Source organism: Bos grunniens, chromosome 25 (assembly GCF_055505025.1).
Source record: "Bos grunniens cultivar Pamir isolate PY7600 chromosome 25, Bosgru_T2T1.0, whole genome shotgun sequence".
In the NCBI taxonomy this organism is placed as follows: Eukaryota; Metazoa; Chordata; class Mammalia; order Artiodactyla; family Bovidae; genus Bos; species Bos grunniens.
Genome location: NC_141189.1, coordinates 7,956,577 through 7,972,744, shown reverse-complemented (window position 1 = coordinate 7,972,744; position 16,168 = coordinate 7,956,577). Strand labels below are relative to the sequence as shown.

Below are 16,168 nucleotides of genomic sequence, written 5' to 3'. Positions count from 1 at the left end.
CTCCCTGGCCAGAGTCTGGCAGACCTGGGCTGCGTGTGCAGCGTGGATGACTTAGGGCCCAAGGGAGCCACGTTGGGGGGAGGGCATGTGCCAGGTGGCGGTGCTGTGAGATGAAGCCCCGTGGTATCTGGTGGCAGGGCCCCCCGGAAGGCCCGGGCTCTGCTGTCCACCAAGTGTGTGTTTATGGGCCCAAAACGGGAACACAAGAGTAGATGCAACGAACAGGGCAGGGTCCTAACCCAGACCTGTTGGTGGCTAGGGCAGCATCGCTCTACCTGCCTTGACATGGACACCTCCACCTCGCTGGGGGCGCTGGCCGGCCCCCAGCCAAGTACTGCAGCCCCATCTCCAAGGTGAGCAAAGCCCTTGAGGGACTACACTTGCTCAGATGAGGATCCATCACACAGGAGGCAGGACTGAGTGCCTTAACAGTCCCAGTACCCGACACGGTGGGCGCTCAGCAGACTGAGTAGGGTGAGGCCATGAAGGGGCTGCGACAACAGGGCCCCAGGCTCACGTGACAAGGTCGCCTGCCAGGTCTCTGCTCACGTAAGTGCTTGGACCGGTGGCCTTGGTCCCTCTGGGCTGTAACTCACGTTGGCTTCCACTCCCTGAGCTGCACGGACACACTGGCCCAGGCAGGAGCTTGACAGCCGGGCGTTTATGCCCACGTGACTTATGGAGAAAAGCTAGAAGCTCTTTTGTTAAAATAAGAAACTGGTGCTTTTCTTTAAATGGAACTAGGGGGAATCTCCTCAGAGGAGGAGAGAGGGAATTAAGACCAATGACCCTGGCAAGGCATCTGAGAGACGAACAGGGGGCTTCCTGCCCCTTGGGCTGGTGTTTGAGGCTGGGAAAAAATGTATCACAATGGTTAGTGATACACAAGCAAAGGGGCGCAGGCTGGGTGGGAGTGGAACGCATCCAAAACAGACACGTGACAGATCACCTCTGGAAACACCTGCATATTCTCTTTAGTCGACAGTCTACAGGCTGTAAACAGGCGGCATCTCTGCTTTGAACAACGGGTTGGAGACATCTGGGAAGCCCCTGACCCATCTATGCTCCTTCCAGGGGAGTTTGGGGCACTAGCTGGGAGCTCCACTCTGTCTGACAGGGTCTCTTCACCACCCCACCCCGGGGGGATTGCTTGGTAAGCCAGGGTGACTTGTGCTGGAGCCTCTGTCCCTCCTCTGCCACCTGGGCCCGGGGCCAGGACACTGCCCTGGGTGTGTTCCAGCTGTGCCCCTCTGTGTGAGTGGAGCGGGGTTGGGGTGGGGGTGCGGTTAGGTTAGGCGGAGGGCAGGGCGAGCAGTGTGGAGGAGCAGAGGACACTCAAGAGCTCTGTTCCCATTGCGAAGTGGTGGCAACCAAGGGAACCCCCGGCCTGGTCTGCCAGCCTCAGAGCCTTTGTTCTTAAGGCATGGGCTCTGTGTTTCTATTTTTTTGGCTGTGCCTCAGGGCTTGTGGGATCTTAGTTCCCCGACCAGGGATTGAACCCGTGCCCCCTGCAATGGAAGCGTGGAGTCCTAACCACTGGACTGCCAGGGAAGACCCTTGGGCTCTGCGTTTCATTTGAAAATGCCCATCAGGTGAGACTTTTGGGGGAGGTGATGGCCTCACACTGGGCAACTGGCCCCTGGGGTGGGGTGGGTGATGAGGCAGGTGGGGAGGGGGCACACGCCTTTCACCAGAACCAAATCATACTGAAGGAAACCCAGGTGGTGGATCTGTCCAAATAAGATGGCAGGGGTCGCTGGAAGGAAACAACAAGTGCCCCCCTGCTTTGGGTTGGTGCTGCAGAAACATCAGAACCAGAATTTCCGGGTTCTCTTTCCCCTGAGCGTGGGTGATTCTGACCAGAGCCGGGAGGGAGTACTTCTCTCACTGGACCCCCCCCGCCCACCTCCTAAGTCTACACCTCGCTCCCCAGCAGGACCGAGCTGTCCCTCCAGTCCACAGCCTCTCCGCTCCCTGTGGGGCCAGAACGAGGGGGCGTCCCCCAGGAAGGGGCCTTCAGGCTTGTTGCCTCACTGTCCAGGCCTGGACCTTCCTGACTCTTCCTGGGTCCTTTCCGTGGACAGTCCCTCCTCGTCAGTCTGGGTCCAAAGGTCTCAGAACCCAAGGATGCTTTTAATTTTTAAATTTTTCTTAAAAAAGCCTTTCTTTCTTTTTTAAAAAAGATTTCTCTTGATGTGGACCATTTTTAAAGTCTTTATTGAATTTGTTACAGTATCATTTCTGTTTTATGTTTTGGCCGTGAGGCAGGTGAGATCTTAGCTCTCCTACCAGGGAGTGAATCCACATCTTTTGCATTGGGAGGCGAAGTCTCAACCACTGGGACTGCCAAGGGAAGTCCTCCAAGGATGCTTTTAAAAATTGTCATCACGTAATTCCTTCTGCAGCCCTCAGGGGAAGTCCCTCAAGCAGGTTGCTCTCTTTTCTGTCACCTTCCTCACCCATACCCCAGACAAAACCAAAGAGGCCCATTTCCACTTGGACTTGGCTGAGACCTGCTGCAGCTGTCAGATGGGGCGGCGGTTTTTCTCTGAGACAAGGAAGCCTGAACTGGGACACATCTGCATCTTAGGTGTAGGAGAGAGTTCTCCGGTCTTCCTTGGCAGGAAAAGCCGGGCAACCTTTGCCCTCTCTCCTTGTTGACAGCTGGACAACCACACCAAGAGGCTAAGTTTTGTTTTCCTCCTTTAGATTCGCCATGAACAGGTGACCCTGACGAGGACACAGGGGTTCTTAAGTGTGGGGACGTGGAGCCTTCGTCTAAAGCCTTAATGTATCGGCAGCAATTATTAAACCACTTACTGGATGTGGCCCTTTGATCATAAGCTGGCTGTCTGACAGGTGCCACCCGCAGGCAACACATCCGTCTTTTAAAGGCAGACCCTATCACACGATGATTCAGGAAGAATTTTTAAAGACTCCTGATCAGTCCCATCAGGGAGGCAATAAAATCATATGTGGACATAGTGTGGAGGAAAAGTTTTCCTTCTCAATAGCTAAGTGTTATTATTATCTCTCTGTACTGACTCAGGTTCTTGCCCCACCTGGACTCTATGACATAGGTGACAATCAGAGCTAGTCCCAACAGTATGGGTAAATCAATTAAAAAAAAAAAGAAAGAGAAGAAAAAAAGGAACAGGAGAAAAAAGAAAGAAGAAAAGAAAACATAAGGAACAAATACATCTTCCACCAACCTTGATTTTTTACTTCAGCGAATTCCTTGTTGTATTCTTCGAGAGTTTCCCTAAGTTTTTGGTTCTCTGTCTCAATGTCGTGCAGGCGCTGCACTTTGAGCTGGAGCTGCTGCCCAAGGTCCAGCGCGGGAACGGGATCTGCAAGAGAGGGACACACGGGTCACCCTCCTCTGGACACACTTGAGCCACCCTTGCAGAGGCTCGGAGCAGGTCACCTGGCTCCCAGGCCGTCAGCTTCCCGGGGCCCCGCTGGGTGGACAGGGTTCATCTCTGCAGCCACTAAGGGACGGAGAGGTAGAATCCAGTGCGTGAGAATGGGGTGAGATTGACCATGGACTCCCTGGGATCTGCCCGCTGCCCTGGCCTGGTGTGACACTTGAAGGATTTTTCATTCCCTGATCTGCTAGGAAGAGTGAGAGATATACATGGTGGCTGGTGGGGTGGGCAGGGGCAGTGGGGGAACCTGGAAAAATCTCCCAGCACCCGCTTGGAGAAGGTACCAAAAGCCTCAGGTTTCTAATAATTCTTGTGAAGCTGGAAATGAGAGCTGCTGCCCAGAGAGCGTCTGCTCATCACAGAACACTTTTTATGGACATTTTCTCATTTGAGCCCTAGGACAATCCTGGGAGAAAGATGTGTGACATGTATCTCCTTCTTTTCGCTGAAGTCGGAACTAAAGCTCAGGGAGGCAGGGTGATGCGTCCAGGTTTCCAGTTGGTTAGTGGGCAGAGGGCTTTTCCTGGTGGCTCAGAGGTAAAGAATCTACCTGCCAATGCAGGAGACGTGGGTTTGATCCCTGGGTCGGGAAGATCCTCTGGAGGAGGAAATGGCAACCCATTCCGGAATTCTTGTCTGGGAAATGCCATGGACAGAGGAGCCTGGTGGGTTGTAGTCCACAAGGTTGCAAAGAGTCAGAATGACTTAGCAACAACAGCAACAAGGGGCAGAGAGAACTCGGACCTAGATCTGTGCGATCAGTGATCATCCTTCCAATGAGGAAGGTCCCCTGAGGGGGGCTCTTGTAAGATGGTCATCCTTTAACTGATGAAGCATGCTCAGGAGACAGTCAGGATTTACTAGCTGGTGATCTGAAGACAGGAGAAACCCGAGTTTCTGCTCACGGTGGTTGTGCCTTTTGCGAGAGGCATACCTGGTGACCAAGCCATGGTGACCTGTACTGGGCCACTGAGCCAGCCAGCCAGGAGGCCACCACACTGCGAGTTATAGTACAAACAGTAGGAGAATGGAGATCTAGGCCAGGTATGAGAGGCCCTGCAGACAATTCAATGTGCTATCCACCATCAATGTTCCTTACAAAAAAACTGGATTAATTAGGTGAAACCACTGACTGAAACCACCCATCCTGGCCCAGGCATGATAGTAACCACTTGACATGAATAATCTTCCAACAGGAGGTCCTGATAAGAAACTAGCAAGCTACCACCAACTGGAAGAATTCAGGAAGGGTCAAAAGGAGAGGGGAGACGCCAGTCCATACGTCCTACCAACCTCCCAGAATCCTCGTAGGAATCCACCTTGGCAGAGCGAAGTGTGCACCACCAGGAAGTATGCTGAGTTGGAATGACTGGCCAGAGACCTGGGAAGGAACCCCTTCACCATAAAACCTGAGACTGTGAGCCGTGTGGCAGAGCAGTTCTCCTGGGCCCCTACCCTGACGCTCTCCTCCTGGGTGTCCCTTCCCAGGGAAGTCTCTTGCTTTGTCAGCATGTGTGTCTCCTAGGAAAATTCATTTCCGAGTGTTAGACAAGAGCCCACTCTCGGGCCCTGGAAGGGGTTCCGGTTCCTGTAACGGATTTGGACCTAAAACCGGACACTGTGGTCATGGAAATTTACGGTACTAGTGAGGTCTTTGCCATTACCATTAATTTAGCACAAAAATGGAGAGATATTAAATGTTCTTCTGGCATCAACTGGGTCTTTATTTTTATTTCTGCTGCACTTATAATCCACCTGCTGGGCCCCAGTGGGGCACTTCCTCTAGGACTCTCGGGCCCTGTCAGAGCAGAAGCATACCCGAGTCTGCTGGGCTTAGAAGAGATTACGGAAGATATTTCTGGTATGGACGCCAGCATCACTTGTGAGACGGCTGCAAAGATTTAGTCTCTGGGTGAGGAATGCTAAACACCGAGCCCTGTGGATCAACAAGGGTATATATTCAAGCGCTCACTTAATTTTCAAATACCAGTGCCGTTAATTTTTCAGACCACCCCTGGTTCCTGGAAGGGAGGGCTCAGCCTACCACGCCTCAGTTGGCACAGCCACCAGGAGCCAGGAGCGCTCTGAGATGCCAGTGTCTTCATGGGGTTTACAAAACTCAGGCCCCAGGGCTCGTTCAGTACAGCGTCCAACACCGTCCATCACATGAAACCCCAGTGGCTGGGCACTGATTCTGTGCGTATATACAGCTTATGACTACATCACTGCTTTCTCATTTGTGGCCTCTCATGATTATTTTTATCAGCATTAAAATATTTATATTAAATTAGATCTCAAAAGCTATTTCAGGGATATGGTTCCTTGTAAGTAGGAGTGGTAATAATACTATAGAATGAACATCCTCAGAACATTTCAGGTGCAGTTTTTTTATTTTTAAATTTCAGTATCTTCCCTGGACACCTTCCCACGCCCTTCTCCTCTCCCACCATGGTCTCATGCCGGGCAAATGGCCTGAAGGAGATAAAGCAGCATGCCCTTGGCTCCTTCCACGTACGATGACAACTTGAACTTGAAACAGAGATCAGGGAAGAACTGAGGAGGAGAACCACTGTGCTTCTATAAAATTCTATGAACATCAACTCCTGTAGGTTTCCCGGCACAACTGCCAGTCCAAATTATATTTTTAAAGAGCTAAGCTAGTACACTGCCCTCCATCCCCAAAATTTCTGTTGACAACTCTTCCAGTCCCTTCCTTTTAAGAGGCCAGGACCCACTGTATCTGCTTCGAATAAAAAAATAGCTTCCCTCCTTTGATTCAGCAAGGAATTCAGTGACATATAAAAATAGCATGCACATTGTCAAGTGAAGGGTAACTAGGACCTTTAGACACATTTTCAAAGCATTATATTGTAAATGAAAATTCTAGCACGCTCATAATTATTCATTATGGCATGTATATTTAATTTAACACGATTAAAGGTTAACGCCTAAGTAGCAAAACTGGTCAAAGAATAAAGAATGAACTGGATTCAAACATCTCTATGCATTAAACTTCAAACTTTACTACAGTACAGTTGAATGACTCAACGCCTACAGCATTTGAATATTGTTTTGGATTATGTAAAAGGCATTGCTAAAGTACCTCTCAGGCTTAACCTTTATTACTTGCATTAAAGGAACAGCTAATTACCACATGACAATATAATGACTCTAGCATGTTTGGGCTAGAGACCAAAACAATGAATTTCGGCATGCCAAACCCCAGCCTGCATGTTAATCTAGGGGAAATCATAGCTTTTTGTCTCGTTAATGATTTCCAATGCCATTTAAACCCCACACAAGTATTGTTAGGTCTTATTCTGAACGTCACAAGCCGCCCGTCTCAGCAGCTCCATTAGGGAACTGTCTGGGGGAGGTGAGAGCACACACCCATCCGTGGAACAGGAACACACGAAATCCCTGCCACCTCCCAGTCAACGTGCTTTACTGCCGCTGCCATGCTCCCGACGTGACAAAGTTGCCAAGTGTTCTACAGCCGTCTCATAGTTCATTCCTGAAACGCTCTTTGAGGCATGTTATAGCTCATTATGCAACACAGGACTCAAAGAATGTAATTATAACAAACAACAACAAGACCATCGCCTGCATGTGTTCAGCACCTTCGCCTACGTACATGGGACATTATCTCGTTAATTCTAGCCGTCACAGCCAGAGGTCAGTGGGGAGGGGGCCCTGCAGCATGTCAGGCACCGGTGTCTCACCCAGGGAACACGGGGAGGAGAGAAGTCGGCCAGGCAAACAGGTATGCAAAAGTCTAATTAAGATTTCTGCTTCCTGGACCAGCAGCCGACTAAATTATACTGTCTCTTCAAGTACTAATATAACAAGTCTGTCCTAAGCATCTGTCTGCTCTGGGTAAGACACTGGGATGGACGTCCAGGCGAATCAGGCAGGCCCAACCTATCAGAGATAAACCATGTTCACAAACAACAAATGTAAAAGCAAGAAGGGCCAAATGGAAGACCATTTCCAGATGGAGAAACCAGGAAAAGGAGACCTTTTTTTTTTTTTTTTTAAGAGCCAGAGTTTAGACCCATGGAGACTTTGGGGCAGTAAATTCACATGGAAGGAACAGCATGGAGCTAGAAGCAGGGGAGGGCCAGGAGCAGCCACAGAAACAGTTCAGTCCAACTACTGGCACCCATGTACACACTCTATGACATCAGGACTGTGCCAGGTGCTGGGGGGACATGACGGTGAACAAGACAAGATGCTTGTTCTCAAAGACGTGACATTCTACTGAAGTGAGGGAGACAGACAGACAGCAAAACCAAACAAAACAGGGTGCTTTCAGTACTGCCAAGCGTGAGGATGAGAGGAGACAGTGCGTGGAGAATGGCAAATGGGTCCTGGAGACAGATGGACAGGGAGGGACTCTGAGGGGGTGACCCTGGGTTTGAGATCTGGATGTTGAAGAGGAGAGAATGTGAAGACTCTTGGTAGAGGGAATGGCCATGCAGGGGTCCAGGGGTGAGCGTGAGGAGGCACATATAAGGCCTAGAGAGAAGCCAGTGAGGTATGATGAAAGGAAGGGGAAGTGGCAAAGAACAAGCTGCCAGAGGGGGAGCCCTGAGTGCAAAGATTTAAAGAAAGATATGAACAAAAAAGAGAGGGAGAGAGACAATATGAAGAAGGATCAAACTGAATTTCAGAGCTGAAATTACTGTGTCGGAGACGCCCTGCTGCACGGCAGGCAGTGTGTCAGTCCCATAAAAATAGTGTCTAAAGTGAGCTAAGGGACTGAGTTTGGATTCAATTCCATTGTGACGGACATAGCCCTCAGAGAATAGGACTCTTGCAAGATGAGCCACTGCGGCATGAGGGAAACTGCAGTGCCACGAAAGGGTTTGTTGGTTTCCTAGCTGCAAAGTATTTAAGAGTTTTAAGCTTAAAGATGAGTTATACAATTTTCTTCTAAAAAGCTAAGTGTTCTAAATGAGCTGCCCTGTTCTGTGATTGCAGATGGCTATCAGTAATATGCTGCCTGGCAGACATTTAAAAAAATATAAACACATAATCTATGCCTTCGAAGTAAATGTGATGTTTTAATACTTAGTGGGGGGAAAAAAACTGCTTCTTGAATGAAACTCATCTACAGTGACAGCATTCTAAAAGTGGATATTTGGAAATGTTCCCATTGTCACATAAACTTATGGGCAAAGACAACATTGTCTACAAAAAAAAATCTCAGTGCCTCATATCAAACAAGAGGGAGTAGGGAGAAATGGTTTAGAGTGTGGGCCATACTACATGCTATTGAATCCCAGTTCTGCCACTTACTGGATGTGCAACCTTAGAGAAGCTACTTAATGTCTCCATATTGTACTCTCTTCATCTATAAATTGGGCATAATAATTATGCCAATATCATTAAATTGTTGTAAGGATTAATTACCATAATATGTGTATACACTGCCAGGCTTGGAGTTAACACTCAACAGATGTTACCTATTATCAATTAACTCAAACCTGAAGAAATATTTGTCAAAAGGAGTTTCAAACCCATTTGTTGATAATATAAAAAATACAATATCTTCTGACTAGTTAGCAAGAAAAATTGAATACCAAGGTAAATAAAAATTTACTAGCTGAACTTCAACTAATATTTTCTCATAACTGGTATGCAGCTTTCAAAGGTAGAAATCATGTTTTTGTAAAGATTGCTAATAATGTACTGCTTTGGTTTGGTGCTATGTATCTTTGTGATTATCTTTTCCAGCCATTTATGGCAGCCATTGAAACCAACAACAAAATGAACAGAACTTGGGAGATTTCCACTGCTGGCTCTGACAGATTAACTGGCACCAGACCTGACCTCTGGCCATAAACTGGAATACTAGGCAATCTAAATGAAACCACCATTTACAGATGTTGAACAACCAGCAGAGCAGGACGGTGATCCCTGAGAGAGGGAAACAAGTAAGGTGAGCCCTATGATCACCCTGACTTTCTGCCAGGAAATATTTCCTGGACTGCAGCACAGGCAAGGGGGAAACCCAAGCAGAGCATAATGGTCTTTTGGATTGAGAAGATAGACTTCAGAAGACCAGTAGGCTGAAGCACCTGGAATTTACAGGGCAGAGCACTGGAAAGGAAGGAGATATGCAGAGAAAGAGAGAAATCTGCAGAGGAGTAATCTAAAACCTGTTGATAAAAGATAAGGTACATACGTACACATCAGGTGAAGCTCCACAAGGCTCGGCAAAGAACTGCAAGGGAGGTCTAAGTCAACAAATCCTAGAGTGTGCAGAGTGTTAGGAGGCTTTTGAGTTACGACTGGCCTTAGAATAGAGGCTTGTTGAACAGCCAGGACATTCAGTGGAAGACAGCAAAGGGCCACACCAGAGTGGAGGGCTAAGCTAATCCTAAAGTAAAGGCTAGTTTGGACCTGTCCCCAAAGGCATAAAGCATGTCTCTGAATAACTGAGTTGATCTGCAAGTAATTTAACTGCCGGCCCCAAATATTTCAACACTCTTAAGAAAGACAACAAAATCCAGTTAATAATTAAAATGTCCAACATCCAATCAAAAATTACTAGACATGCAAAGAAGGGAAAAAAATCAGTTAATAAAAACAGAACCAGAAATTATAAGAGACAATGGAAGTAGCTGACAAAGACTTAAACAATTATTATAAGCATGCTCAAGGATTAAAGAAAAACATGAACAGAACAAGGAGAGAAATAGAAGCTATGAAGAACCAGATGGCATTCTAGAACTTAAAATACAATATCTGAAATGAAAAAAAAAAAATTCCCTATAATGGCTTAAGCACATTAGACACTGCAAAATAAAAAAGATCACAGAACTAATCCAAAGATATAGTCACAGAAACTATCTAAATAGAAGCACAGAGAAGAGATTGGAAAAAAAAAGTTACTAAAACCTCAGCAACTTGTGAAACAATAACAATCTGACATACATGTCCCCAAAAGGGGTGAGGGATGTATTTGAAAGAAGTGGCAAAATTTCCAAAGAAAGCTATAAACCCCCAATCCAAGAAACTCAACAAGGTCCAGGCAGAATAAATGCAAAGAACACCAATAAGCAGTCAAATTACTGAAGAGAAGAATAAAAGGAAAGTCTTAAAACCAGATAAAAGAAGACTCCTGGGAAGACTCAGTAGTGTTGTCAGTTTCCCTGAAATTGATCTATAGATACAGTGGAATCCAGATCAAAATCCTGGCAGGCTTGTTTGTACAAATTGACAAGTCAAGTCTAAAATTTACATAGAAACTCAATGAACCAAAACAATTTTGAAAAAAACAGACCAAAGGTAAGAACTTATATATCATCTGATTTCAAAATTGACTAAAAAGGCACAAGAGTCAGGATATTATGATACTAACATAAGGATAGACATTCAGATCAATGAAATAATAAGCTGGACTTCAGTAAAATAAAAACTTCTGCTCTTTATATGACCAGAAACTGGGAGAAAATATTTGCAGGGAATATATTTGACAGAGGACTTTTGTATCTAGACTATATAAAAGTTAGAATTCAACAGTAGGCCAAACAATCCAATTAAAAAAATGGGCAGAAGATTTAAACAGATGCCTTAGAAATGAAGTTCTATGAAGGTCCAAAAGCATGTGAATAAAAATTTAGCATCACTAGTCACTGAGAAAAACACAAGTTAAAATCACAACGAAACACGCTCTACACTCACTAGAATGTCTAACACCTAAAGCACTGACAACAACACACAGCGTGGAGGACGGGGAGCAACTGGAGTCCCACACGCATCGGGCGAGGGGCCAAAGTGACACCACTACTTGGAAAAACCACTCGACGGTTTCTTGTCAAGCTAAACATGCGCCACCCTATGCCCCAGGAATTCTAGTCCTAGCTATTTATCCAAGAGAAATGAAAACAGACATCCACATACAGCTGTCTATGAACACTTACAGCAGGCTTATTCACGACAGCCACAAACAGTTCAAAAGTCCATGAACAGGTGGATGCGAAGGCAGATTGTTATACATCCACACAGTGAAACACTGCTCCCCAGTAAATGTGCACAAATAGCCCCCAACACACCACACTGAGTGGAGGAAGTCAGACGCATCAGAGTACCTACCCAAGGACCCCATTTATGTGAAACTCCAGAAATGATGAACCTAACCAGGGTTGACAGAAAGCACATCAGAGGTTGCTGGCATTTGAGACTGTGAGGGAACTTTTGAGGGGTTATGGGTGTTCTGTATCTTGACTGTCTACTGGCCATTGTATCAAACTGTATACAAAATAGGTGTTTTATTGTGTGCAGACTATGCCTCAATGAGGTTGATTTTAAAATATATGTATTTTTTACTGAGAGCAAAATGTTTTTTTGTACTGCTAATAAAATGTAAATTTTAAGTCCTTTTGAGTCTTCATCACATCCTTTAAATTCTGTTTTTAGTACATGACTGGCAATGTATTTCATACACTGCTGTAATGACACATGTACATCATTTAAATAACTAAATAGTATATATTGGGGGGTACAAATTTGAATTTTTTTTTTACTGTTGGGGGACATGAACAAAAGTAGCTCAGAAAGTCCACTCAGACCATGGACTTTGTAGAAAGAATGGACAGAGAAGGTGGAGTCAAGGTGGTGAGAAGTAACGGAGGCTTGGATTAGGGGTGGCTGACGGGGTGAGTGGTCAGATTTGGGTTGCACCCTGGAGGCTGGGTCAGCAGGACTCACTGATAGATAGCTCTAAAGTGTGAGAGAGGGAAAGGAGAGCAGGCTGACCCTGCCTCTGTGGCCAAACCCACTGTGTGCGTGGTGGTGTCACCTACTTTCCAGTGGCGGGGAGTGGGGGGCGGGGGGAGATGTCATCTAATTTCTGGTGGGAAGTAGTACTGTGGGGGACCAGCTGCTCTCCTGTGGCCACACGGCGTCTGCAAGCCTAACAGAGTCAGAGTCACCCAGGGCGAGTCTGGGAAACCCACACTCCTGCAGAGGACAGAGGGTCTGAAGAGGAGCATAACGGCGGAGGTGGGTTCTGCGGGCACAGTGGACTCTTAGATGAGAGAGCTGGGCTGTGGAGGGAGATGCCACCGTCCTCTGAGCACACGTGTCTTCTCAGTGAAATGCGAGGTGTGTGGAGATCAGGGCTGAAGAAAGGTGTGAAACAGCACCTGTAAGGGGGATGCTGGGAATAAGGGTGGGGCCCGTCTGGGCTGCTCTGACCTTATGTAGAACGACCAGCGTGGTTCTGCAGGAACTTCAGGACACTGGTGTGGATGCCCTGGTCACTGTCACACCACTAGCCCCGAGGCAGGTATGTCCTGGGAGGAGGAAGAGGGTGCCACAACCACATGGCAGGAGGGGAGCTGTGGGGCTGGGAATCGGGGCTCTGATTCCATCAGGTGGCAGGGTGCTAGGGTGTGTGTGCAGGAGGGCAGCGGGATGCTGGCTGCTTCTGTTGTGAGGGACTGCAAAGACCCGCAAAGACTGACCCCCTGGACCCCAGTCCACCTGTGCGCAGAAGAGGAGGGGATGCGGCCCATGAGCGCCAACCCCGTGATGACATCAGAACGCAGCAGACGCTCCCTCCACCAGGGCACTCTGGGCTAATGTAATCATACGATTACATAATTAACCCAGCTGTCTCATTAAGAAAATCAACTGGAATTCAGGGCATAATTAGTCATACAGCAATTAGCATGCTGATGAGCAACGGATGAGAAGCTGTCTAGATAGCGCGTGTGCCAGGACCACCCCAGTCACGGCAGTGGGGGGAAGACGCCACCCCCGCCCCCACTGCAAGCCAAGTCACCAAGTTGCCACCAGTGAGCTGGGCCGGGGGCCAGGGACAGGAGTCCAGAGGGAGAACCCTGAGGGTGGGGCGGCAAGCGCCTCGGATGCCCATCTTGTCAGGCTGGCCTTTCTTCAGTGCATGTGCAGCTGCTTGCTTGGCTTGCAAACGTTCTGCTCCTCGGGACCCGAGTTTGTTTCAGGCTGGTCAAGGAGGGTGGAGAGGCGGCCTCCTCTTCCGGCTGCAGTCACCCCAGCACTGGTCAGAGCCTGACCACCCCCTGGCCCCTTTGGACCAGCTCTGGTCCTGCTGCCCAGCAGGGGGAATGGGGGCACCTGCAACCCACAGCTTCACTCCACAGCTGAGGCCCCGTCCCTCTCCTGTCCTATCATGGAGCTGGTGGTTGATTTTCACATGTGAATGGAGATGTTTCAGGAAGGTAACCTGAAAACATGCAAAGGGGCTCCTGCTATCAGGCTCCGAGGTTAAGAGTTCTCTCTGGAGGGACCTGGGCACCCGTGGGCTGCTTGCCAACCCTGGGAGCCTAGAAGACCCGGACTGGAGCAGCCTCCCAGGAGCAGGCTGGGGTGGCCACATCACATGGCCTTCAAAAATGCCACCAAGATGCATGTTGGTGAAAAGCCTGGTATGAGAAGCAAGGGGGTAGTTCTAACAGATCGTATAAGACTTCGCTGCTTTTTTTTTTGGCCAGGAGTCTTACTATGCATCCTTCATCAGGGGACAGACAGGAAGAAAAAAGACAGACAGAAAGGAAAAAAAGACTGAACAGCGCTTCCGGTAACTGATAGCATGTCTTCACTTTAAACAGCCTGTTGGGCACAAGGGACCGGCTCACTCTGTTATTCTCATGTGCTTGTTTCGTTGCTCAGTCGTGTCCGACTCTTTGCGACACTAGGGACTGTAGCCCACCAGGCTCCTCTGTCCATGGGATTCTCCAGGCAAGAATATGGGAGTGAGTTGCCATTTCCTTCTCCAGAGGATCTTCATGACCCAATGGCTGAATCTGTGTGTTCAGTGTCTCCTGCGTTGCAGGCAGATTCTTTATCCACTAAGCCATTGGGGAAGCCCTGTTATTCTTACAGAAAAGAATTAAAAAGCAGCTCTCAGAACGGATGATGGTCCTCTTTTACTTCTGGATGCTCAGATGTGAGGCCAATGGGGACCTTCTCCAGAAGAGACGGTTTTCTTAAATCCTGATGGAAACTTCCCGCCGCCCCCGAAGCAGCAGCACCCAGGAGCAGGGGCATCTTGGTGTGGGTGCTGCAAACACAGCAGCCTCCAAAACGGGCTCCCTTCTGCTGGTGCCCTTTCAAGACTTCTGAAAACTAACACTTTTTACTTCTGATTGCAGGCCAGTCATCTGAGGGGAATGAAGTGAGCTGGGCCAGTCAGGAAACACTGTGCTCCAGCAGAGTTTCCTGAGTCCATAAGTGTTTTATATCACTGGTAATGATAGGAAACGGCAACCCACTCCAGTACTCTTGCCTGGAGAATCCCATGGACAGAGAAGCCTGGTGGGCTACAGTCCGTGGGGTTGCACAGAGTCGGACACGCCTGAGCACAAGCATCTCATTACGGGCTCCCTAAGATTTAAATCTTAAAACCAACCCCTCTGGGCACTGCCTTTGTGTTTGAAGGGTTTGGGTCTATAGGGCCTAAACCATGTCTTAGCAAGGACTGAGCGATGACTCTCTGTTGGTGTTGGGGTGGGAGGGGCCCAGAGAGAACCCAGAAGATGATGAGAACCAGCAAAGACTCTGTCAATGGACTCTACACTGGGGCAGAGATGTTCTGCAGCACCACTGCCCAGCTCTCCAACACTTTTCTTTCTAGGAACTTCTAAAAAAAAAAAAAAAACCTTTGCAGAGATGTTTGTGGGACTGAAAAGGCACAGTTGTGTTTTATACCAATTATTAAGTGTGGACAAATACTCCACCCATTACTGCTTACGTTCTTATCTGGTTAACCCGCTACTAAGGGCTATTCAGCAACTGAGATTGAGAGTTGAATATTTTATAAATGTATGCTCCCACCCCATCCCCCACTCCCAACCCTCTGCCCCGATTGTAGAGATAGAGACGAGCTCATTGTAAAGAATCTAAAAAGTATCAAGAAGCAAGAGCAAAGTCACGCACGCGAGGTTAATTCCTGGCAGATTATGCATACCATGGTAACTCTACTCAGAACACAGTAAAAATTCCAGTTATGCAAGGGCCTTTAAGAGGAGATCATTCCAGAATGTTCCCAGCCATCTGAGAGGGTCACACTTTAAGAGTGGAGACATTTACTTCTTCTTCCGTTACAGTGAGGGAAGGAGGCTGCCTACTTCACCAGCTTTAACTGTGGGATATTCTCTCAAAGACGCTCCGCAGTCTCACACCACCCGAGGGAGGGCAGGGGTCACCTCTCAGCCGCATTTGCATCTTGGGTGGGTGGTGCTGGGCCTGGCACGTGGCTCCCAGAAATATAGGCAGAGGGAGTGTGTACTTCGGAACAGCACACCTTGAACTTTTTCTTGCACTGCTGGGGTCAGTGTGGTTGACAGTCGCTGACCTCTGCTCTCACCCACAAACATAGATTCCAGTGTACAAGGACGCTAGCCTCCCGGTCAGGGTGTCCGCTGCTGAGGACTCCCCGACCCGGGGCCTCGCCGGGTGTCCTCTCCACGTCACGCTGCTGGCAGAGGCTATGATTCTTTTCCTCATGTGAGTGGCCATTAGCAAATTAATATAAATCCCTATCAGAGGTTATTAAAATAAAAAATTTTAAATATTTGCAAGTGTAAGCTATTTGTACGTTGATCATATAAACAATGATATAAAATCTGTGATAAGAGTCACAGATGAAGCCATTTAGGCTGATGATGTAAAACTATGACTTTACGAATCTCAATATAAAACTACTTTACTACTGCCATGACGTTGACAAGAAAGGCAAAGGCCAC

At 47.9% G+C, this 16,168-nt stretch overlaps 1 protein-coding gene across 19 annotated transcripts in view; it reads right to left on the bottom strand.

Moving 5' to 3' along the window:
* Positions 1–16,168, bottom strand: part of CUX1 (cut like homeobox 1) — a 349,136-nt gene that overhangs the window by 137,925 nt on the left and 195,043 nt on the right. For all 19 annotated transcript variants that reach the window (XM_086374363.1, XM_086374364.1, XM_086374351.1 and 16 more), the window contains exon 5: positions 3,213–3,350. In XM_086374363.1, the coding sequence (XP_086230489.1) occupies positions 3,213–3,350 (138 nt within the window). The remainder of the gene's footprint in view (positions 1–3,212; positions 3,351–16,168) is intronic.